This window comes from Oryzias melastigma, linkage group LG7 (assembly GCF_002922805.2).
Source record: "Oryzias melastigma strain HK-1 linkage group LG7, ASM292280v2, whole genome shotgun sequence".
NCBI lineage: Eukaryota > Metazoa > Chordata > Actinopteri > Beloniformes > Adrianichthyidae > Oryzias > Oryzias melastigma.
Window position 1 is genome coordinate 13,244,243 of NC_050518.1, and position 25,609 is coordinate 13,269,851.

General features: G+C 37.4%; 2 protein-coding genes across 2 annotated transcripts; both read right to left on the reverse strand.

Annotated features, from left to right (window-relative positions):
• Nucleotides 1-700: 700 nt before the first annotated feature.
• Nucleotides 701-12,785, reverse strand: wu:fl23c11. Its single transcript, XM_024292060.2, has 16 exons — nucleotides 12,458-12,785; nucleotides 6,937-6,964; nucleotides 6,709-6,843; nucleotides 6,480-6,536; nucleotides 6,261-6,370; nucleotides 5,739-5,844; nucleotides 5,615-5,656; nucleotides 4,672-4,802; nucleotides 4,529-4,591; nucleotides 4,396-4,453; nucleotides 4,082-4,302; nucleotides 3,603-3,650; nucleotides 3,462-3,507; nucleotides 3,258-3,353; nucleotides 3,144-3,182; nucleotides 701-2,098 (listed from the first exon to the last, which is right to left on the reverse strand). The coding sequence occupies exons 1-16, from the start codon at nucleotides 12,581-12,583 to the stop codon at nucleotides 1,296-1,298; spliced, it is 2,109 nt and encodes a 702-aa protein (XP_024147828.1). The 5' UTR covers nucleotides 12,584-12,785; the 3' UTR covers nucleotides 701-1,295.
• Nucleotides 12,786-17,199: 4,414 nt separating this feature from the next.
• LOC112159862 lies at nucleotides 17,200-25,609 on the reverse strand. Its single transcript, XM_024294180.2, has 17 exons — nucleotides 25,274-25,609; nucleotides 25,151-25,166; nucleotides 24,935-25,039; nucleotides 24,756-24,844; nucleotides 24,562-24,657; nucleotides 24,376-24,478; nucleotides 23,785-23,942; nucleotides 23,633-23,686; nucleotides 23,486-23,552; nucleotides 21,393-21,571; nucleotides 21,269-21,316; nucleotides 21,125-21,170; nucleotides 20,895-21,046; nucleotides 19,470-19,538; nucleotides 19,340-19,391; nucleotides 19,118-19,225; nucleotides 17,200-19,025 (listed from the first exon to the last, which is right to left on the reverse strand). The coding sequence occupies exons 1-17, from the start codon at nucleotides 25,385-25,387 to the stop codon at nucleotides 18,211-18,213; spliced, it is 2,271 nt and encodes a 756-aa protein (XP_024149948.1). The 5' UTR covers nucleotides 25,388-25,609; the 3' UTR covers nucleotides 17,200-18,210.

The window sequence follows — 25,609 nt, forward strand, 5'->3', positions numbered from 1 at the left end:
GGACGAACTGGTGGATGGATGGACAGATGATCTGTTCATCGGTACAGATGGATGGATGGAGAGATGGATGGACTGACAGACTAGCGGATGGATGGATAGATGGACGGACGGATGGAAGGACTGGTGGATGGATGGATGGATGGATGGATGGATGGACGGATTGTCAAATGGATGGACAGACTGAGTGGCGAATGAAAGGATGGATGCTGTAATTTTTACACCCATATGTAGCAAGTTATCCCTGTGTGAGACAGACTCTAGCGACTCCTTGACCCCATAAGAGATTCCACGGATTTGGAAGATGGATGGAATGGATGGATGCAGCAAATTTTACTACCAGTCTGTTGCAAGTTGGCCATACAACGAACTGGTAACCTGTCCAGGGTGTACCCCACCTTCGGCCAACAGTAGCCGGGAAGGCTCCAGCAACCCAATGATCCCAAAAGGGATTTGGAGGCTTTGAAAATGAGTGGATGTTACAAGTCAACAAAAACAATGGTGAAACTACCAATTCCAACAGGAAATAGGCTGACTTTCTATGACCTCACACAGAAACAATTTTCCAAATTGAGAGTGAAAACATGTTCTTTATGTAAACCATATGCCTTCAGTTGTCATCAGTTTTTCCTGTTAACTCAAAAAGATTTAAGGTTAGCATCAAAGTTGGATTCAACAGAAATGTACTACAGATCGTTGTTAATAACCTTTTTTTAAAATATTCAAGATTTTATTATAAATCACACATAAATACAGCATGCTATGTAAAAATGAACAACATATACTGGTTCAGGTAAAAACACACAAAGGCAGAACACTTGCAGAGGTCTATACTTCATGGAGGAGTTTTTTTTTTACTTTGTACATCCCTGCAGCCTCTGAATATGTTCATCTCACATTGCACTCAGATAGAAAATAACATTTGAGATGAGTATAGTCACATTTTATGCAAGTAGAAAATAAAAATGTAAATATTCATCTCACATTTAACTTTCTTTCTGAAAACTTAAACAAGATCTGCCATCTTTTTCATTTGAAACTTCTGGGTAGTGTGATGCTTTAATGCCATTTCTCCCACATTAGCAGCTTAAGTTTTATTGACTTTTACTCATGTTAACTCAAAAAACAAGCTACTGATTTTGCTGACCGAAACATTAACTGATTGACTTCAATAGATCCTCCAAATGAAATCAGCAAAGATCAAAAGAGAAGCTGATAGAATCCTTCTTAGGGTCTTTCAGTGCATCACGAGGTCCTTTTCCCTCATTACTTGCTCCTCATCTCCCGTCCTCCAGCTGTCAGGCCCATTCAGTTTCTCTGACAACAGGGTTGGTGTCAGGGCTGCACTCATCTGTAATGAGGCATGAGTTTAGAGGCACAGTTTCACCCAAATCCTGTCCTCCCACACAACCCTGAGGCAGCAAAGGAACCTGTAGAACATTTGTTCCTGCTGTGAACCCTGACAGCTTTTGTGCCAGGGCTCGTGACGCTATCCTCAGCCCTCCAGCTCTTTTTCGTCTGGTTGAAGCAGAAGCCGCTCGCTGAGCTCCAGCCAGTTCTGTCAGAAAGCCCAGACTCTGTGATGGAAGGCTGTACACGTGGAGGCCACGGAAAAGCTGCGGCAGCGGCCTGAAGCTGCCCGGTGGCTCAGGTGGAAGGGATTCGAATTGCACCAACATGAACCTTTCACCAGCCCGGCCTTGTAAGCAGTCAGCTAGTATACAGCTCAGCGAAGCCCCAAAAACATCAGCACGGTGGGACGAAGTGGGGGAGCTTCCTTCTGGGTTCTCCTTATTTCTGTTATTCTCCGTTGGAGTGCTTCTGCTGCAGCTTAGAGCTCCCCATTCTTCAGCTCGGGTCCAAGTGACCTGCGTCAGGACTAGCACGACTTTGCCCCCTTGCCTTTGCAGCCGGTCCAGGCGGGAGTGGAGCCACGGCACAGGGCCGAGGATGCTGAGTTCAGTCTGGCTCCACAGGTCCAGGGAGACGGTGAAGCCCAGATCCTGCAGAGACGAGCCCAGCTGACACAGCAGGCCCGGCAGAGCCTGCTCATTTTCATCGGGGGGGTACAGCAGAACCACATGGCCACCACCCACAGCACCTGGCACAGAACACGAGAGGCTGATTAGTCTTATCAAGCTAATGAAACTACAAATAATACTAATTGGTGGTCAGGATAAAATGTAAAAAGCATTAAAAAAAATACATTATAAAAGTAATGTTTGAAACATGGTAAAAAAAAACATTTCATATTTCAATTCTGTAAAGCCAAATCAACAAGGATGTAGTTCAAATCAGGACAAAAAAAAAATCAAAATAACACTATTAGGGACAAACATTTATGTCTAAACTGTTACACCTTGAAGGGTTGAAATTAATGTTGTAAAACTTGGAAATCACAGAATGAACAAATCTCCAGTGAGAGGTTCCATCACCTCTTTTTATGAAAATAATCATAACATGAGAAAATTGCTGCACACAAAATACTTTTTTTCTTTTTTTTTTAATAATAAACTTTTTTATAAATTATTTTAAACTGAACTGAAAATGTTAATAAAGAAAATTGCAGCGTAGTGTCTGTCCAGCGTCAGTGTTACACATTTTTATCCGATTAACCCTCCAGGTCTACATCTTAAAGCACATAAATATTGTGTTGCCTCGGGGTTTTATCATATCCTCCGCAGTTTGCACTTGATATTATAAAAGTGATGATCACTTCTATTATTTTCTTTTGTTCCAAACCCTCACATGAACCAACTTCAATTTAAAACCGTGTTTCATGCTTCATTTCTTTATTCAAATCGCGTTGATCAGGAGCAGACTGAAACCTGCAGTTTGAAAACGCTCAGGTTTGTGACACAGCAACTGCCAGAGTCTCTTTAGTCTGCTGCAATTCTAAATTTTTAAGTCTTTCTCAATCATCAGTGGAGGGTTACTTCTGCGCCAAAAGTCCTACCCACAACTCAGAGGTGAATTTTCAGTGAACTCCAGCTGTGCTGCAGAAAATATGCCTAAAATACTGACACAGGGTTTTTGATTTTGGCAAAAAAAAATTACATAATCATAATTAAAAGAATGATTTTACAATAGATAAAAGATACAGTTGGAGTGAGACTTTAATCATTGTCCTGAGAAGTTTCTCCTACCTTTCACATCATCTTCTTTCAACCATTTCCAAACGTAGCCTGAACAAACAACAAAATTCATGTTTAGTTATAAAGCTCTGTCATGTTTTTGATTACTCTGAATGAACACGTTACCTTTAAGGATGCCTTGTGCAATGTAAGCTCCAAGTATGGCTATGCACATCAGTGGAAATCCGATGAGCAGAGGAAGGATCCATCTCACCCGAGAGTCTGGAAAAAAATGAAAACTTTACAGTAAACAAACAATATAATTCCTACATAACTTCCAATAATTGTGGGCCAATGGTATCTAATCAGAAAAATAATTAGTAGTCTTACTTGAATATGGACACTGGGGCTCAAAGTTTGACTCCATTCCTTTTATCTTCATAAAAACAAAATTAGATTTAAAAAAAAGGCAACGATGAGTATGTTTAGTTAAACTTTATAACACGTAATAAATGTTAATTATATTGTTACCTGTACACAGGTCAGAGGATGACTAGACACGTTGAACTCCCCCGTTTGCTAGAAGAATAAATAAAAGACATTTGTGAAATAAATACATAATTATTGACCCATAATTCATTTTGCAAAGTTAAAAACTAAATTTTGAATTGAAAAAAATCCCATCCTAGTTGGATTTGTTATTTTTAACTTCTGTAAAAAGGAATGTTATTCTAACATCTTGTTTTTTTAGTCACAAATGATAATTAAAAACAAGTTTGTTTGGTGTATTGTGCAATAACTCCTCTGCTGTAAGCTAACTATCTTTGAATTTACTCTCAAGTGAAGTAACATCTGCCAGAGCAACATATAATGCATTCACTTTAGCACAAACTTGGTTGATCAATGCGTAACCTTTAATCTGCAACTCTTATTTTGAAAATTAAATTTGTAAAGAAAAAAAAAGTCTTCATGTTTTAAAGGATCAACACCATTCGAGTCCTCGCTCTTACCCAGTGTGCACCATGTCCAGCCGTCCAGACGCCCCCAAGCTTCTGTCTGGAGCCGGTCAATTCCTTGCAGTGACCTCCTTCAAAGTCTTTAGTGCAGAGCCACAGGTCTGCCTCCAGAGCACAAGGAGACGTGACATTCCAGGTCAGGGCTGTGCCTCTGTCCCTCACCTGAGACTCCACCACCGTCAGAGACACATGAGGCAGCATTCTTTCAACAGCCTCTGCAAAAAAAGAAAAAAATTAATCAGCTGGATAACTATGAGTCATTCAACTTGACAAACTGAATTTGACTTGAGCATGTGTGACTCATGTACCGCGATCACTTGTAAAAGGGCAATATTTTCGTCTTAAGCCTTTATCCTTCCACCACACCTGCAAAACAGATACTCTTATTTTACGTGGTTAAAAACAATTGATAAATTAATTTATGTCGTGTCAGTTAGTTACCTCAAAGCACAGGCATGGTGCAATATATTCGGATGTTATCGTCATCTCACGCTTGCCTTGGGGCTGAGAAAGATATGCATGAAGAACGTTGAGGCAGCCCTGCAGGTGCAGCATAATGTCTGAACAGTTTTGCTCTAACTTACCCAAAGGAGAACATTTTTAGGCATTTCATTCCAAAGCATTCGCAGTTGTGCTTCCTTTTCGGAATCAGGATTTGTCAGTTGCAGTAGAATTAGATCTCTGTCACGTTCAAACACCACTACAATCCTGGGAACTGAGACAGGCATGTTACACAGTCACTTTCAAACTTTTATTCAGCTCAGTTTAAGTGCCAAATCATAGCTAAAGTCTACAAAAAAAGCTAAAGATACAAAAATGAAGGAAAAATAAGATATATTTTTATAATGTTTAAAAGTACATTCCACATTGATGAGAATGTCACTATTTTGGTTGAGGCTATACAAAAAAACAACGTACAGTTCCGTTGAGCTGAATTCAATTTATTAATGATCTACATAAAATGTTAATGACATAATACATCTATTAATGTTTTTCTCTAGGCTCCTGAGCATGCTTTTGAGGGATAGTGAGGAGGAACCTGCAGCACCAAAGGCAACAAAGTCATTTAGAAAGACTAAAACTTTCATCAGTGCTCATGTTTTTATGTTGATTTATCCTAATTTTGGTCAAATAAAAAATGCCGATGTAGAATATGTTTATCCGAGGTTGCTTTTTTTTAAATTAAAAGACTTGAGGATTTTTTGGAAAAGTGAATAGCAATAAACTTTTCAGACCCTTATTTTCTAAGAACATGTAGAGGTATCAAACATGTTACACAAAATAATTAATTTGATCTAAAATCTATTTAAGAATGTTGTTGTAAAGGGTTATTTCAAATTTAGGACAATTTTTTTTTATTCTTATATTTGTATTTTTAATTCTTGTGCTTATTTTCCTTTTGTGTTTGTGTTTAAAATGAAAATACACAAATACAAATAATACAAGTTGTAGATCACACAGTATATATATATATGTTTCATTTTTGCAAAAGAATTCCCATAAATATAATAGACATTGTTCTCCTACCATCACATGCAGTTATGTTCTCACTGAGGATCATGGAGCAAACTGAAAAAAAAGAAAAAAAAGCAGGAAACATTCAATTGAATATTGATTTTTCCTTTTTTAAGATTAAGGTTCCTGCACTTACCTTCTTCTAACGGTGGAATTGTGATGTTCTGCTCAATGTGCATGTTCTTGGAATAAGCAACCACCACAACAACAATTCCAAAATCCACTTGTTCTTTCAGCAGCAGCTGCAAATGTAATAAACATAATTATGCTGCAAACTCTTTCCATTATTTTCAGTGGGTTATAAAAATAAAAAACATACTGGTTTTTGCAGCAGAAATTTACATTGTTTTAGAAATAAAAGACAGTAGAACCTACTTTTACTATTTTATAATGATTCACATGTAAACTCACCGGTTATTATTAGATTCACCTGTCCAACTGCTTGTTAACGCAAATTTCCAATCGGCCAATCACATGGCAGCAACTTAATGCATTTAGGTAATGAGACATTATCAAGGTGATCTGCTGCAGTTCAAACTGAGTATCAGAATGGTGATGGAAGTGACTTTTTTTAGAAGTCATTTAACCTTCTAGGTTAAAGTGTTAAAAGTATATCATTAAAATAAATGAAAACAAAAAACAAAATGCTCCTTTTTACCTTAAGAGGGCTCGGTGTGGATGACTGGTTTGATGTAGGTTGCGCTGGTGTACACTGAATTGCCTTCCAGACACTTGCGGTAGATGAGCTGAGGGATACCTTTACCATAACTGTAATAGAGAGAGCAAAAGAAAAGCTGTTTTTTAGATAAAATTCCATTTCTATTAACCCAGAATGCTCAAACTAACCACGTTTCTCTGAAATGTCTCATTTTAATACCTTTGTCTTCAATGTCGTCCCCTGACTCCTCAGACATGTCCTTTAAAACATCTTCTTCTGCAAGGACATGTAGAAATCTATTAAGATTACTTCATTACCGTTCCTAAAATATAATTAAAGGCAAGGCAGAAATAAAAAAGTATAAACGATGTCATTAGCAAAGATTTGAAGTGAAATACAAAGTTTCCACTCTGTCATTTTGAGCCCCATCGTCAAAGATGACAGATACCTTGGAGGGTGAGATCGATTAACAGACAGGGTTTATAGTCATGCTTGTCTGAACGGCAGAGAGTGGCTTTAAGTTCCATTTCAGTCACATCCAGGGAAGAGCTTGGATCAGGCAGCACAGCAGGAAACTGGCTTTCTGTGGAATGAAAGACCTCTGCATTAGACAAACATGCCATTATGAAAACATTATGATTATTATGTGGATATACAGCACTAATCATAGAGTTACCTGATTCTAAATTGCAGTGAATGAAGCCCTGCAGAATAAAAACAACATGTTAAAAGGATTTTATTGACTCATCATTTTCATAGAGGATTACATTTATTTTCATGACTACTCTTCTCATTTAAAGACCCTCTCCAATAAAAAAATGTGTATTTAACTTTTTCTTGTAGCATTTTTTATGGTAGGACATATGTAAAAAAATGTAAGATTAAAGCTGAATTTCTGAATATTTCTATATTCAAATCAGAATGAAATAGAAGCAAATTAAAAAACTGTGATTAGTATAAGTTATTGTTTGTGATGCAGCAACTCTCTGCTCCGCACTATTCTGATGCATTCACTTGCAGGCGAATAGATTCATTAACGTTTTGGTTTTTACTCATCTAAGATAGCATTTGGCTCAAAAGTGTACAACTAAATAGCAACAATATTCCTCACTGTTTTGATGCTAGCTTGGCACTGTGAGGGGCTGTAAGCTACCAGGAGAGAGTGTAAAACAAAGGAATGATCGGACATCAGCGTAGGGTTATTTCAACGCCAACAGTCCCATCCACAACTCAGAGGTGAATTTCTAATGAACTACTGCCGCACTGCAGAAAAAACAAACAAAAAAAAAACATGTTTTTTTATTATTTGTTCTTGATTAATCATAATTAAAAAACCACTGGGAACGATTTTACAAAAGGGAAAATATATAGTTGGAGTGGGACTTTAAGTGTCATAAACTCGACACACATTTCAGAAAACACATTTCACAAACATCTATATACTTTTGTTTTTCAGCTAAAGCATAATAAGCTACACACAGAGCAGAAAGTCAGTTTAAATTTTCAATAAATGCAAATTCCAGACCAGTCCACCAGTGTTGTCAACACACCACGTGAGGTTGTATACGTTTGTGTTTCGCATTCAAGTCCCATGTTTGGTTGTGTTGAAAGACAAACAGAGAAATACAAACAGCATTCACAATGGTTCTCTTTCATGGAAACCCTCCTGTCAGCTGTGACAATGGCCACCAATATGCCCCTTCTCCACTGTGACAGACCCTAAAGTACCCTTCATATCCATGAGGTTTAATTTGTAATGGACCAGAGTTGATCAACCCTTATGTGCTTTATAAAATTTAATTTCTGGCTACTGGCAGCAATAGTTTTAAATAAAAACAACAGCAGCCTAGTTTATTTATTTTTTAACTGATGCCAAGGTCCCAAAATGACACCCTGTAAGCAAATGTTTCATGCAAAAGAGGCAGCAACCCGTGAACATTCGTGCAAAGGAACATAAGGGCCTGTTACCAAATTTTACTATTCTAACTCCCTCTAAAAAATTGTTTTTTTTGGTAATTTTCTTCAGAATAAAGCCAAAATCTACAAGTTTTTGCACGAGTCAAAAAGGGTAAATATCAGTTTATTTACACATTTTAGTCCATATGCAGTAACGTCCTCCAAGATTCTTGTTTTTAATTTCATAACTCTTGTTTGTTTTGTGAGAAAAGCTCCACCTGGTTCAAAAAAACGTCACATTTTTACTATGTTTTTGATAAGCACATACTTTTAAAAAAAGATTGGTAAGTACAGAGCCCCTAAAGTTACGAGAGGTTTAAAAAAATATACTGGTTTCTCGCACGAGAAACAAAGTGGTGTGCACCATGCACTGTATAAGAGAACTGGACTGAGTGAGTGTGATGTCACCCATAGAAAACAGATTATTTCTAGCTCCAACGAAGTGAAGTCAAGTCAGTCGCCATTTTTCTGCAATATGGACGCCACCATTAGCAGCCAGACGACATCAGTGAGCAGTCAGTGAGTCGGTCTCAATCAACATTTCTATGGCAACTGCTGTAGCCAATCAGAGGTGAACTTGTTGAATGGGTGACTCAGTCCAGTTCTCATAAACAGTCAATGGTACGTACGAGAAACTAAGTGGTCATTTGCACACAAGAGACTTTTCAGAGTTAATTACCTGAAAATGACATTAAGTGAGCTTATTTTAGTTCACGTTCAAGCTTGCTGACAACAACATTTCAGCTTTGTTTGCTCTCTAAATGTCACAAAATCTGAAGTCATGTGGTTTCTTTTGGCCCAGAGGATGCACCAGCTTTGATCAACTGATCCGCCTTCTTTCTCGAGAAACCAGACAATTATTTTTTCTGTATGTCTCATTAGGGGCTCCGTAGACAAGTACATTATATTAGGAATTTGATGCCCGCCCAGCTATAGTCTTTACTCTCCTGTTGAGTACAGGTTTGCATCCTTCACATTTGCATACTGCACAACAAGTTCAGTGTCTTCTCTCACGTTAAATAAAACATGTCAACCAGTGAGTGAAATATGGAGGAAAAAACAGAGAACATTGAGAGTGCTTTGTCTGCAACCCATAAAGCTGGGGTTTGCCGTAAAACTGTTCAGGGTTTAACGGCAAAACAAACATGGTGTGACGACAACTACTAGTCTATAACTACACGTGGGTCACAAAATGAAAAAGTGAAAAGAGCCATCTCAGAGGAACTACAAACCGCCGATGATTTGAATATTTTGTTAAAACCAAAAGCTCTTGTATGTTTACCAAATTCTGAAACTTTGTTCTAATGAGTGAATTTTTCTGCAACTAATTGTTTTGCTGACCTAATTGTGTTAGTTTATTAATACATTTGGTGTGGCATTAGCAGGTCTGAAGACCGAAAAATATATACAAGGTTTTTTTTATTAATTTAACAAAGAAATTAAAAAAACTTTATAAACATGCAAGTGGCACATTTAAAAAATACGGTGAATTTTCTGCTCCACTTATTTCTGTGAAGAGAACTGGGGCAATGGGATAAGGTGTCTTTCCTAGACACAGCGATTAATAAATAATGGGCAATAAACTCGTTTCGGCGAGACACGGCGAGGATGTGTGGAAATTACAAATGCTCAGAGGTCGTGTTAAAAATCCAACACCTGACTGAAAATATTCAGCAGGTCCTGGTTACCCAACTTAATTCACCTAAATCCTGTAGAAAGTTCTCACTTTAATGAGGCTGTAAAGTTTTGTTGTGTAGTAAAAACGATCAAATCATTTCTCTGTCACGTCCTAAAACTTGGTTTTACGTGCAAATAACATGTGCCAACAACAACACACTCTTATCTGACTTTAAGTCTTCCTAGGAAACAACAAGAATATTAAAAAAACCTGAATATTAGGATCAAGTTTCATATCTAAATGACAAACTAAATGGATATTTTGAGATGTACTTTCCTAATTGTTTCTCAACTCTTTACACTCACTCAACAAGCAATTCACACACATTTTTTTTTTACTTAACGTGCACACTTTTAAAAGTGCCCAACCCAGAGAAAGCTCAGAAATGCACAGGAAGAACTTAGAAAACAAACTCAGGAGGACCTCAGACATGGTGACGCAACAGCAGCAACTACTCAATGGTTTCAGTTTTAAAAAATAAATGAACTAAAACAGTCATTTCTAGTCACTTTAATCAAAAATCTAACAATTTATTTTACTATATGTTAGTAGTATTTTTTTTTAACTTATCAAGCACAGAAATTGTAATTGAAACAAAAGACGACTCCGCAGTCTTCCATCTAAAAACAACTTTCCAAAAGGTAATTTAATACCTCATTGATCTGAAGCCCGGTCTGGTCAGCCCAGAAAAAGAAACGCTGAATTCTGAGGCTGCTTTACAGTCACACGTCTTTTGGCTTTGTGACAATAAATTTTCACTAATTCAACAGAGCTTTGGAGCAAGGCCAACTGGGCTTCATGTCACCCACTCTGAAGCAGGCTTGGAGCACGCGATTCTTCTTGCTTGAAGCTTCTACCAGAATCCTAATGCTTTCCAATCTCTACTTGATACTGGAGTGCACGGTGCCCGCTCAGCCTCCTCTCCCACCGGCTGATTCAATCGGTGCGGGATCAGCTGACAGCTCAAGTCCCCTAAAAAACATGGTGCCGGATTTGAAAAGACAAATGATCAGGTAATAAGTGTGCCTCTTGAAAACAGAACAAAGTGTGTCCTGCTGCCTGAAGGGCATGAAACCGCAACATGCTTCAACTTGATGAAATATGACGAGCACAAAAAACAAACTATTTTAGGTATTTTCTGAATGACCCAGCTCTTTCTTCACAATTAAATCCCTCTTTTATCCAGGTGAGTTATGTGTTGAACACCTCAGGTGATGCTTTCAAACACCTCACTCAGTTCTGAGTGTCTATCGAGGCACAAATGGACAAACAGTTGACTGGAGCCAGTTTGGGGAGATTTGAGTTTCAACATCATAGGTTCAACAAGTAAAAGACATTTTTTTTTAAATAAAACTCATTCACAAATAGCAAAAAATCTTAGTTAAACGATGAAAACTACAAGTTAAAAAATGTATAATAATTAAAGTGTTATAAATACTTTAATTATTATACAGGAATGTTCCAAGATGCACATTGCTGCATTGCCCACACGCATTTTAAGTGCGTCTAAGGCTAAATTTTGTTGTTGTTCGCACATATTAACCTAACCGAAGCCCTTCCTCCAGGTCCATGAAGCCAAGGAAAAATTTCAGCAGAAGAGATTAAGAAAATAGTGCAAATAGTCATGTTTTTAGAGAAACTAGTCTGTCTTTTTTGTTTGTTTTGTTTTTAAATTAGTGGCTGCAGCACATTTTCTATTTTTTAGGTTTAAGATTATATTATATAATAGTATATATAATTTTGTAGAACTTTGCCTCTGTGTTAGACATAAACCCACAACCACTATATACCTACAATATAATGCCTTTATATATATATATAAATAAAACAATCACTTCCAAATTGGTAATATTAATGCAGCCCTCCAAACGCCCTGCCTCCAGCTTAAAGAGCATTTACAACTTTTTTCAAAAACACCCTTCTTGAAATATGCAGAAAAACAGCCACACATCATTACACTTCCACCACCGTGTTCCACCATTAACATTTTTCCATTTAAAAAAAAAAAGAAAACAAGCATTTTGTGCCAAAATACTTAAGATAAAAAATAGAAAAAAGGCAGAAAAAAGGCTTTACTTTGCAATAAGCAAATAGAGGTTTTAATGGCAGTTCCACACTTGGAAATGACTTTATAGCCTTGATCTTTTTACATATGGTGTTTTACTCTCTTCTGGAGTGGCATCAGAAAAGAACTGTCAATTGCAGAAAAAAAATCAATTTCCAAAGTATTCTTGCTTGGAATTCACTGGAAGCAGTAGTTTCTGTCATATCCACCAAGAGCGACATTCCTGACAGAGTCCCACATGGCGGTCTGGTAGCATGTTGGTTCATGTAAAACTATATATAGGCCCGGGCAATGGAAACAACAACAAGACACACTGGTGTGGAAAATGTTCTAAAATACATGTTTTAAACAGAATTCCATCATAATGCCAAATTCTGTCTGAGTAAACTCTATAAAAATAAAAACTTAAATGTATATTTGCTAGTAGAAGCTAAAACTGTGTGACACTAACCACGGACGGAGTGATAACACGCATCAATATAGCGTTGATGAACTTACCTGGCTCCAGGTGAGCTCAGGTGCATCCAGGTCGATGACGTAAAGAGCGTCCGCCGCTACAAACAGACAGAACGGCAGCAGTGACCAGAGCGCGGACGCGCCGCGCGGACCCGGGAGGACCGACATGCCTGTGACGACGAGCCTCTGTTGCTGAGTAATCCTCCCGCTTCTCTTCGTGTTCGGTTCCTCTGCTGCGCCTTATTTCCATGAGCGCTTCCAAAAAAAAAAAAAAAAAAAACTGAAAGCGTCCAATCACTGCTGCGCGCCACGCCCTCTCCAGGTGATTGACAGCTGGGGAAGTGCGTGCGTTAACAGCTCAGGTGAAGCGGAGGAAACTGACAGCGTGTTTTGCACGACAGGTAGATCTGTCATCTATATGAAATTCATAGAGTAAAATGATTTAAATCTGATCAAAGGGACACCTTAAGGTGATATTTATCTGTTTTTTCCTCCTTTGATGACACACTAATGCAAATTATGTTTTTAAGATCTTCTTGTGGTATTTTTTTAATGATGGAGAACAAATATAAACATACTTCGACTTAAAACTGCATTTCTGAGTATTTATTTATTCAAATCATTGTGAATGAGGAGAAGACAAAAAGAGCTGTTGAAAAAAGCTTGCAGCAATGAGGTAGATGCATATATATATATATATATATATATATATATATATAAAACTCTGATATATATATATACAACTCTGAGGTAAATTTCTGATAGGCTAAAAACTATGTGCTAGTTAAAAAACATGATTTTTAATTTTGCCTTAAAAATTGCATAATCCTAATTAAAATACCAATGGAAACTATTTTAAAATAAATCAAAAGTTGATTAGAGTTTGACTTTAAAACTTATTTAACTTTGTGGGAGTTTGTGATTGTTGCTTAATTATGGGCAAAAATGAATAGTTTAGTGTATTAAATATTAAATATATGTTCATGTGGATGAAAGAGATATTGTTTGCAGTTCATGGAAATAAAACGTTAGCAAAAACAATTAGAGACTGTCAAACCTTTAAAGGGAAACTAGTGAAAGGAGGATGTTTACTTCCCTCCACTTGACTTCACTTTCACAGTAATGAATGTCATTTAATATCTCCCTAAAACACAAATATTACTCCATTGGTTTGCTTTGGCAATTAGATTTTTATAAATGTTGTTGCGCTTTAAATTTATTAGTATTGTTTTTCTTTTATTTTTTGTTTTTTTTTTTTTACCAAATTCTTTATCTTCCTTCCATACCTGGTTGACATTTGAAATAAATGTTATGGAGGAGTTCTGCTTTGACTTTTTAAATACACAACAACCTCCTGAACACAACATTTTTAGCCAAATTACAGGAAAGTTGTTAAACTACAAGCACTTATTTTCTGTGTCACATCTTTCTGGTTTTACTTCCAGGGGTTCATCAGAACAAAACCATCTGACTCTGAGCAGGAGGTGAGGCGCAACCTGAACATGTCCCAATTCATCACAGATACAATCACACTTTTACTTATTATTATTATGACTAATTTAGAATGACTAACATCAACCTAACAAGTTCTTGTATTGAGGAAAAGGAGCAGCTTCACAGGAATTTATGATACGTGAGCTCTGTAAAAAAATGTGAGTGTTTTATTTAATTTATTTTATAAATAAATAAATTGAATTGAATGTACTTGTCTTAAAGTTGAGTCATAGCAACTTGACATCTTCTTCCTTGAAACGTTTAGTCATAAGACATAAGAACTGAAGTGTCATCCCATTCCTAACCCATGGGGTTCAATAGGATGTTGGTCCACCTTATAGCTATTCCAGCTTCAACTCTTCTGGGAAATCTGTCCACAAGGTTGAGGAGTGTGTTTATAGGAATTTTTGACCATTCTTCTAAAAGCTCATTGGTCAAGTCACACATTGATGTTGGTGGAGAAGGCCTCGCTCTCAGTCTCCACTCTAATTCATCCCAAAAGTGTTCCATGGGGTTCAGGTCAGGACTCTGTCCTCCATGTCTTTATGGACCTTGCTTTGTACTCTGGTGCACAGTCATGTTGGAAGAGGAAAGGGACCGCTCCAAACTGGGATCTTGGAATTGTCCAAAATGTTTTCCTAAAGCATTTAAAGTTCCTTTCACTGGAACTAACTCCTGAAATACAAGCCCACACCATCATTCCTCCTCCACCAAATTTCACACTCAGCTCAGTGCGGTCTGAAATGTACCGTTCTCCTGGCAACCTCCAAACCTAGACTGGTCCGTCAGATTTCCAGATGGAAAAGCGTGGTTCATCATCCAGATACTCTGTAGCAATTGACTGTGCAGAAGGTCAGTGACCTCTTTGCACTATGCGCCTCAGCATCCACTGATCCCTCTCCATCAGTTTACGTGGTCCACCACTTGGTGGCTCAGTTGCTGTTGTTCCCAATGCTTGTATCCTACGAAGAGTTCCACACTGGAATTCACTGAGATCCTGAGAGTGGAACATTATTTCACAAATGTTTGTAAAAGCAATCTGCATGAATGAGCTCTTGATTTGATCCACCTGTAGTCAGATCAAGTGTTTAGGACATCTGGATAAAGAGTATTTCTTGATCATGTTTTCTTGTTTTTTTTAAGACTTTTTTACTTGGATACAGTACAGTCACAATGATATAAAATTAAGCTGCATATTTGATGTTTTTCAGTTGCTGTGTTTCTTTTTTTTTCTTTTTTGGAAGTTTTTTTTTTTTTTAAATAGTTGTTTGAGTAACTAACCTCACTGAACCACGTTTTATAAGATAACCTAATGTCTATATGTGGTTAAGATTTAATAGAAGCCATTCTGTATTACCAGCAGTAAACCATTGGATTTAACATTGTTTAGAGAATTGTTACAGCATGAGCAATGTTAATGTCAATAATAAAATGGAAATGAAAGTCTTCATTATCCAGAGAAGCCTTTGTGTTTGATGACTGAGCTGTTTATTTTTTTCTAATCAAATAAAGACTGATAATGAACGGTTGCAACTACAAGGCTTAGAATCCTGGAGCTTCAGAATGCTCTTTAAACTGCATAACACAATATTAACTGACAACAAACATCATTCTTGAGTACATATTTACATTAAATTGATCAGGGAGACCGGAGGATGGTACGGTGTGTCCTCTGGAATGAGGAAAGCAAACACAGACACTTAGAGATACAATGAAGGCGTTCAGGAGAAAGACAGGAGTATAGAAAGATGAAGCACACGGCTGAGACGGCAACATTTCTGTGACAGAGAAACAGATGGGAAAGCAAATTGGAAAGATCAAAGTCAGGAAAAGAAATGTGTTGACAGGATCCACAAGTGTGATGGAAAGACAGATGAGCTGATGAATGAGTAAAAGAGGAGGGAGTTATGAAGCAGGAAGCAGCAAAACTCAATAAAGATGGCGTATGGAAGGAACTGGAGAGGATGAAGAGCAGAAAGGCTGACAACACACATGTGGAGGAGAGGCAGCAGAAAAGTTTCTGATTTTATTAAGATACTGAAGACAATAGAGGAGGGATGGAAGTGGAGCAATGAGGCTACAAGGACCAGAGGTGAAAAATGAATTTATTGGCTTAGAGTCAACAGTTAAGTGCCAAAAAGCAGTCAGTTTCAATGTTGATGCCACAATAAGTAAAAATAAAATTGAATCAATTAATTTTTGCAGTTTTCAATTTGCAGTAAATTTTAGATAAAGCTAAATCACCCAATTTGTCTGAATTTAGAAGAACAACTCTTCTTCTGGCTATCCAAAATTAAACTTTTAAGTTGTTTTTTTTGTTTTATGAACTTGCAGAAACAATTTTTTTCTTGAGTTCAATAAAAAATTGACAGGCAATCTCCTTTGGTTAAAGATTTAGTTAAATCTGATGTCCAAAACAGCAAAATATGAGTCTTAAGAAAGTAAAAAGATCACTTTTTAAAAGGTTTTTATTTTTTAAATGTTCTGTCTTGCAAGAAAACTGATCTTATCAAGAAAGTTTTCAATAGAAAAATTATTTCAGTTTGCAAAAACATGTTTTTGTGACTATAATTTTGTCTTAAGATAATATTTTTTTAATAACATTTTATCAGTGCAGTGGCAAATTTATTTTCTCATTTAAGGAAAATCTACCAATTGGGAAATATATATTTCACCCTTTGATTAAAGGGCTTGTTTTTATAGTGTAAAATAAAAAAATAATTCTTCATCATCACTCAGTTAGTTGGTCACTATTAGTGTAATATGTTTAATGTTGTGTTGCTTTTAGGCACTTTTTTTAAGTTAAAATTTTCTCATTAACTGAAAATAGCAGACAAAATCTACAGAATGTTAACAAAAATATGGTGGAACAATCCCAAACTGTGAGGCAAGTTTGATGTTTTGAAATGTTATAGTAGCTTTTTCCTCATGATGGGGGACATGTTATGAGATAATTAAGCTTAAAATTGCATTTCTGAGTATTTCTTTATTCACATTATTATAATCAGGGGCAGACAAAAAAGTGCAGTTTAAAAGAGATCAACAATCCTCCTGCTCCACTCCATTCTGATGCCTCCACATGTGGACAAATAGATCTATGTACGTCTTTGTTTTCCTTGGCATCTGGCTCAAAACTGTACGGCTGAATACCTCCAATATTGCTTACCGTTTTTGTTTCACCAGTAATGTTAGGTTGGGGTTGGATTGGGCGAATGTAAACATAGAGCTCTCAGTAATGAGATGTAGACTGATTAAAAGTCACATAAAAAAAGAAACAAAGCCAGTCGTCATTTTGCTATGAAATCTTTAGTTTATTCACACTCCTGTGCATTGTTCTGTATTGAAACTGGTGCAGCGCCAACATAAAGACACCTCTGTGTATTTAAGCGGCAAAACACAAACAGAGAACTGAACAAATACGACTGGAGAGAGTCAGTCCCATTGTGTGCAGACCTGGACAGACTCCCCAGCTTATTAGCTAAAGCTGCTTTGCATAACATTTTCAGTTGGCTTTAATTGTCTTATGAAGGTAAAAGTGAAAAGTGGGGAAAGTACCCCTGTGGAGACCTTTTTCTTCAGTGATTTTTGGATACAGCAGCTGACCCGGTTATATTTCTTTGACACTTTGTCCTTCCCTGGATCTTTTCCAAGCATTTTCATTTCAAGTTTAATATGAGGTAGCGTGTGTGCAAAAGTCGCTCAGCAAGAAGACGGTAATAGGCTGGCAGTAAAGTGGCAAGTTTGTACTTTAAGACCCTTCTTAAGAACTTACAGCTTACTTTGGAAATAATCATTATGCCGCGTCTTCGGCCTCGGGCGCTCCATGAAGGAATTCCAGAGACGGCTCCGTCTGTCTGTCTGTTTGTTTGCTAGGAAAACCCCATGCAAATCAGCAGGTTTCTGTGGGAAAACAGTTAAGTCTGGGCTTTTAGTCACCTTTGCTGTCAACGGTATTTAAAACATTCCAACGTCAAATGATCATTTGGAAGATCGTCTCCACGGTGGGTGACATATTTAGAGATAAGAAGGAGTCCCAAACGTCAGAATTCAGGAGCGTTTATCGCTCCTCATTATGCAAACAAGTGGTAATGAAGAGGCCCTGCCAGGTGAGCACCTCTGATATGCTCAACTGTAGAACAACGGGCTCCAATTTCTTTGAGGATCATATTTCCAGTAGAACAAAAAAAGACTGGCACGTGAAACTTGAGATCACAGCTCCTCTCTTGACTCCTCCTGAAGGAGCTCCTGCTTGTGTACGCCTCCCGACCTGGCAGGCGACTGCAACCCGAACCTGCTCCGTTTCATTTCGCCGATGACGAGAGGCTCTGTCCTTTCATCTGGAGGAGCAGCGTTTGCAGCCGGCGAGCCAGCCGGCGTGCCAGCCACGTCGATAACAGCTTGGACGGGAGTCTGGGCCAATGCCCTGCGCCCCTCTCCATGCCCAGCTCCTGCAGTAAACCACTGAAATCTTGAGGTAAACAGTAGCGAGAGATGCCTCTCAGGTCCTTTGGGATGTCCTTGCTGTGGCACAGTCCCTGGAAATAGACGATGGCGACTTGTTGATCTTTGCAGCTCCGCAGTGCCCCCTCCAAAGAGGCCAGCGCCGCCACAAACACGGGCTCTATCACTGCAGAGGGCTCCTTCTCTAAAAACCCGTCTCCTTCCTCACACATTTGAACAGCATCCTTTTTTCTTGCTGCTTTTTTCCATTTTCCCACCTTTCTACTGTCACTGTTTAAGAGCTCTTCCTCCTCTGCTCTGATTTTTTCCTGCCTTGGATTTTCTTTTCTGCAGTCTTCAGCTCTTCCATTCTTCCTCCTCTCCAGCCTCCACCTCTCGTAGGTCTTCTTGGCATCAGGGCTCCAAACGATCAGCACTTTTCCTTGTGCCTTGCAGACAGCTTCCCACTGTCCGTACAGCCAGGGAACTGGGCCCAGGTCTGCCACGCCGGCTCCGCTCGCAGACGGCTTTTGGGAGCTCTGAGCCCAGAGGGCCGTGTGCACCGTGGCGCCCAGCTTCCCGTGAAGGATGGAGGCTAAGGCGCAGACAGCAGAGACATGCGTGGACTGGTCTGATGAACACACCAGCAGCAGCGGCTTCTGGATGACCAGCCAGTCTGCATAGAAAACAACAGACAGGATCAGATGGTGGATTCAGGCCAGCTCCAATAAGCAGTCTGTTCAAATTTGAAAAGACACGACAACTAACCTTCCGTTACACTTTTGATGACACGGCGGATAACCATTCCAAGAAGCAGGAAAACCACGCCAGACATGACGGCTGCCGCTGCGTACGTCCCGCTTCTGTTACGCGTGTCTGCAGGAAAAACAGACAACAGTGGGTCAGTTTACTTTACAAAAGTACTTTTGCACTGCAGATTGAAAGTAAACACGATGATGAACTAGTACACGAGTCTTTATGTTCACTTACAGTCCAAGCACAGAATTCTTCTTCCAATAAGAGCCGGATCTGATTTCCACACCTTGAATTAAAAAAAATCAAACTTTAATATCTAAAGAGTAAAAATACAATCTCAGCAGAATTTTTTTTATTTTTTTACCTGAACACAGGGCTTCTCATCAGTGAGATCAACAGAAACCTCAATGCTTTTCTTGGAGACGTCTTCTGTCTTTATAGTGAATAAAAAAACAAGACAATAAGAATCCAGTCACAGATTATAACAATCCAAAATCAGAAAAGCAGAATGAAAATTAAGGGAAAAACGTTAAAAAAAAATAAATGCACCGTAAGCATGAATCTGTGTATCATTTGCTCATTCATTTTTTAATAGAAATTCAGAAATTATAAAGGGATTATATTATATTATATTATATTATAAATAAAGTGATTGTCATTTTATTCATGATTTTAATTTGAAAAGCAAACTAACGAATGATACATATAAAATGATTTACTAAATATTATTTAGAGAAACAATTGTTAAATTGTTAAAAAAAAAGTAGCTTGGTTGAGTGGTAAAAGTAAAAAGATTTTGTGTTATTTTCAACTCTTATTTTGATGTTGGCATACTGCAAGCTATTTTGAGCAACAATGTGTACGAAGTTGTAGATGTACTTTTTGCTTTTTGTTGGATTTCTGCATGTAACAGGGGCAGAAAAATGAGTTCTGCTCCCTTTCATTTCCTCTGCATAAGATGCCCTGCATTATTTATATATATATTTTTTCTCTTGGAAGTTAAATAAATATAATATATAAATAAATAAGTCTAGATGGGTAAACGCAACTTCAAGACAATGCTTTCTCTATTCATTTATAAAAAATATCCTGTGGCTTTTCTAATACTTTCCTTTATTCTCAGTATATAAAAAGTTTTTGCTTCTTAAGGCACAGAAGAATTACCATCTCCAAGAAAAATAACTCTTATTTATTTATTTAATTTTCTTGCTTTTTTGTTGTTAATGAATTTCAATGAATTCACATATAAACAAATCTCCTTATGGAAAACGGTATATTAAAAATTGTTTTTTTTTTTTTTTTGAAAATGTACTTTTAGGAGTTTAATTTTAGGAGTCCAATATTATCAAAATATTAAAAGCGAAATCAAACAGGCTTTTATGTAAAATCACATCAAAAACATTTTTATTTCTAATTAAACTAAATTATAACAACAGAAATTAAGTTATTTAACTTTATCTTATAAAAGTACTTTAGTTTTTCCTTTTCTTTCTTATACAGCTGCTTCCACTCTTCCAGTCAAAAACTATTTGAGGTCAGGATGAAACTTTGCTAAACCTCATTGTGCACAGATTTATCCTTTTATAGGATTTTTTTTGTTTTACAGTCTGTATGTTGATGTAAATAAGAACATAAATCGAGAAAAAAATAATAAAAATCATAATGAAATTTCCTATAAAGTTAAACCGTCATGGTGGTTCATCCACACAATTTAGAAAACGATAAACGTGTGTTTTAACCTAGTCGACCTAAATTGAATTGTTTTATTTCCATGTGTATGAATACTGACCATTGCTACAGAGTGGATTGGTCCCACAGGTGTGCATCCACTATCAGTAAGAACACAGAGCTGAGCTGAAAAGTTCCCCGGGGTAGAGGAGGTGAGATGTACCACCATGCTCTGCCTTCCTGCTCCAATATCTGCTTCCCAACCAGGATTTTCTGCAAGTGAAGAGAAAACATGCATGTAAGAAGAGGACTTTTATAAGTGCTGATTATATACGTTGAGTTCTGACTTACCATTCTGGTAAAGGCAGGAAATATTATGTTTGTCTTGTAAAGAAAACTATAAAAAACAAACAAACAAAAAATAATCATGAGCAATTCCTCAAAAAAAGGGTTAAACTGTATTTCTCTGAAGGAAAAAATATGGAAGATTCTCACCTTCACACACATCTGCGGATGAACGTCAACGCCAGAGGTGTTAAACATCTGCAAAGGGATTGAAGTGTGTTTAATCAAAGCATTTATTTTATTTATTTTTTTAGATTGTTTCTGAAGTTTTTACCAGGTGTAGTTGATCTGTCTTCTTCAGGACAGAGTTGGGCACAGGTACACAGAGATGTTCCTGAAGCTTCCAGCAGAGGGAGGCAGAGAGGTTGAGACCAGGGGCAGGACACTCGTAGCCCCATTTGATTTCTGAGTTGTACACAGTAACTTCTGAGGTACGCAGAACATCTTCAGCATCTGTAGAGGGATGGTATGTAAACATACATGTTTGTCAACACAGTTTGTTTTTCATCTATTTGACACTTGATTAGTGACAGCAGAAAACCCAACTAATACATGGCTGATCATTCAAGATGCTATTTGTGTCTACTGCTTTCATAGAACAATGTGAAAGGCATTTTAAAAATTGCTTTATATCTCTACTTTAATTTTTTGGAGCTTCTGGGACATTTTAAATCAGACACCAGCTAAATAACTCTTCAATGACAGCTGCCACCTCTCTGTGTAAGGATGCTCTGGTTAGAGGTACTCAACAAATGCAAATTTCTGAGAAAGTATACTTGTGGAATGAGCAGGAGATCAGAGTATGTGGTCTTCACTGAAAAATAGTCTATTCTTGTTGTGCTATCAGCCTCCTGCTTTAAAAAATCCCTTTGAAACTTTAAACTGATTTGTGTAATCAGCAGTTGGTAGGAAAAGTCTTAAAAATCCTATGATGACCAATAAATTGGTATATTATTGGGACAGTAGTGGAGAGCAGCACTCAAAAAACACGTTTTTCAATGTTCATCTCAGTTTTGGGATAAAAATATGTGATTATGCAGATAGTACAACCATTTATCACTTGTGCCAAACATGCTGGCTGACTGGAAACACAGTGAAGGAATAAAAATTTGACAGTCTGGAATGAACACCAGCTTCAAATTACACTATTTGGATCGTCCAAAAGTGGAATGAAGTAGAAACAATAAAACACATGCTAAAATCATGACAAGAGTTTGTGTTTCTACACTGTTTCCATCCATCTTCTAGTTTTACCTTCTGTTCCCAGAGGGAACTTGTCTATTAAAGTCACATTTCACTTAAAATCTTTCCAGTTATTTGAGCTTAAGGATGGATTTTTGGGCTAACATTTTTTTTAAATAAATAAGCAAACTAATTGAGTCCTGTTCAGTGTCACAGGGTTGCTAGACATCACTCAACTACTGCAGGTGAAGATGGACAGGTTGCCAGTCCATCCAGACCCACACAAACACACATTTACAACTAAGAGACAATTAAGAGTAATTAATAAACCTATGAAGCGTGTGTTTGGGCTGTGGGACAGCGGAAGATCCCATACATGCAGGAGGAGAACATGCAAACTCCAGATTTGAAAGAAAGGTCCCAGCTTGGATTTAAACCAGGGATTGCTAACCAAATCACCATTGACTGTAATTTGGACAGTCATTTGAAGATCCACTCCAATGAAAATTGTGATTTGAACATATTCTTGTATCATTTTTCTCACGATGAGGTCATGTATAAAATAATTTAAGATTACAACTTACAATTTTTTTTATTCAAATTGTGATGGATCAGGAGCAGATGAAACCCAGCAGTTTCAAAAAGCTCTAGTTTGTGAAGCAGTAACCGTCAGTCTCCCATGAATCTAAATCATCCACTTGGAGACAAATAGATCCATTAACGTCTTCATTTTCCTCGTTTGAGCTATCATTTGGCTCAAAATTGTACAGCTGGATAGCTCCAATGTAGTTCTGCCATGCTAATGTTAGCTTGACCTTGTGAAGCTAGCTAGTGGGAGAGAGTGTAAACAAAGGGTTGATGGGAAATTAATTCTAACTTAGAGGCGAATTAATGAGTTCCTGCTACACTGAAGAAAATATGCCTAAAAAAAATAAGGCTTTTTGATTATAGAAATATTATTAATAATAAAATAATTAAAAGACCACTATGAAGGATTTTACAATAGACTTTAAAAATAAACACATAGAGAACACACAGAAACTGACAGATTTACCTATGATGAGGATCAAGTTTAATTTGGTGTCATCTTATGACAAACCTTGAATCATGGCTTTTATTTTATAACAAATCAAGTTATTATGCCGACATGAATGCTAACATCAGGTGAATCTTCAATATACTCACCTAGGAGATTTTCATTTTCAAAAGGGCAGATTTTTCGTCTCCTAGCGTCTCTGTAGGTGTAATAAACCTGGAAGTGGAGACAAATGCAAACAGTTAGACACGCATATGGCAGCAAATGCTTATTTTAATCATCTATGAGGAGCTCACCTCCACACACAGGCAGGGCAGCAGGTAGGAGATGTTGAAAACAACCGATTTAGACTGAAAAGTGAAGGACAAACTGATTAATGAGGAAGAAAAGAAAAGCAGAACTTCCACTTCCCCACACAAATAGAGATTTAAGGTCTTCTTGTACTTACAACTTTTTCTGGGTCGTGATTCAGCCCGGATCCATAGCCACAGAACAGAGAATGCTTCTTATAGCACAACCTGCTGTTGACTTTTTCTGCAGAATCCACAGACACGGCGATCGTTCTGGCCGACTTATTGACTTTCACAGTGAAGTCTGGTCGGGGGTCTGAGTCCCACAAAAAAACAAGAGAAAGACATTAGTCCCCATGAGAAGAAGTATTTTTAGATTTTCTTGAAAAAAAAAAACGTATTTAAAAATTATGTTAATTTCAAGTGATTTGATCCAGAAGGAATGTTTTCTGGTGTGAAACATTGAGTTTAACATTACAGAGATTCATAAAATTGCTTTAAAAACTTAAAAATAAGGACAAAAACAGGCTTTTTTTAAATTAATTAAATATCCAGTTTGTATATAGCCTATTTCAGTGGCTAATAATGTTCATATTGAGGTTCAAATTGGAGCTATATTAACCAAAAATTGCTTCATCCTCTATTTTTTTAGAAGTCCATTAAATGTGGCACATCTGACATTAAAGCAATGTGTAACCAGTGAAAATTAAATAAAAAGGGAATGTCAAAAATATCTTCAGATACTCCACCTGGTACTTGGTAGGTAACACTGCAGTTTGATGAGCTTGTTACATAGGAGATGGAAACATTCGTCCCAGCTTCAGCTTTGGAATAATAATACTCCAGTTTCCACTAAAACACACACACAGAGCATCACTGTAGGGAGTTTTTCCAATAATAATTATAATAATATTAATTTGATAAAACTTAATTACCCAATTAAAATGTCTTTTTTGTGTTAACTTTTTGTTACACTTGCATTTCCCGCCTGCCCTGCTATTATTTTCACATCGAAGTGTTCCACTGTGATTCTAGAAAGCAAGAAAAAGAAAAATGATTGAATTGCTGTTGGACTCATTATAGCTGCAAGAATACAATGAAATATCAGAAGCTGTTTTGTAATCCAAACCTCTGATGGCTCTCTTTCTTTTTTCAGGACAGGTCTAATAACACTGACACGTTTCCCACGAATTTCAATCTTGGGGCATTCGCATAACTCTGGAAGAAAATTAGGTTTCCAAACATTCAGTAGTTCTTCGGGATGGACACGATTAAATTGGGTGAAAAATTTGAGGCAAACAAGCCTACCTTCACTTTTCATCCAAACTTGAAAGGTAATATTTTCAAAGTATCCATGGGAGTTGTTAAACGCCACCGAGGTCAGCCTGACTGGACACTCTCCCCGGCTGAAATCTGTAAACACGGAGCGGAGCTTGAACGCAGCATGTGGTCTTCACGTGTAGTTGGTAACCAGATGTCCAGACACTTTTACGTTACACAAATGACCAAAAAAGATAAACTTACCGTTTTCATTGACCCGCTAAATAAAAAAGCAATAACAAATACAGTTAAAGAGACGTGAAAACACATAAATGTTACAGTTTTAACTTAATTGAATATGCAAATTTGTGGCATTTTTTTTCTCACCTGACATGAAACATCACACTTTGAAAACTGTGGATAAAAAACTGTGAAAAGTAGCCATACGCTGAAAAAACGTCCTTTATTCATCTTAAATCCGAAGCAAAAACAAAGTCTCATTTAAACGCGGTTCCATTATGAATCCCGTCAGTCTTTCCGCTCGTCACTAGGCAGGTTTGTTCTCGTAAGAGCCGCGTACAGCTGTCTTCGGGGTGATCCGCCGCCCCCGAGTTTGGCTCGCTTTCCCAGGCCGGCATACCGCCGCGCGCGGTGACTCAGGCATCGGAAGGCGTTTGTAAGAAAAAAGAGGCTTTGTTCGGAATAAGTCATAGCAGCTCCGCC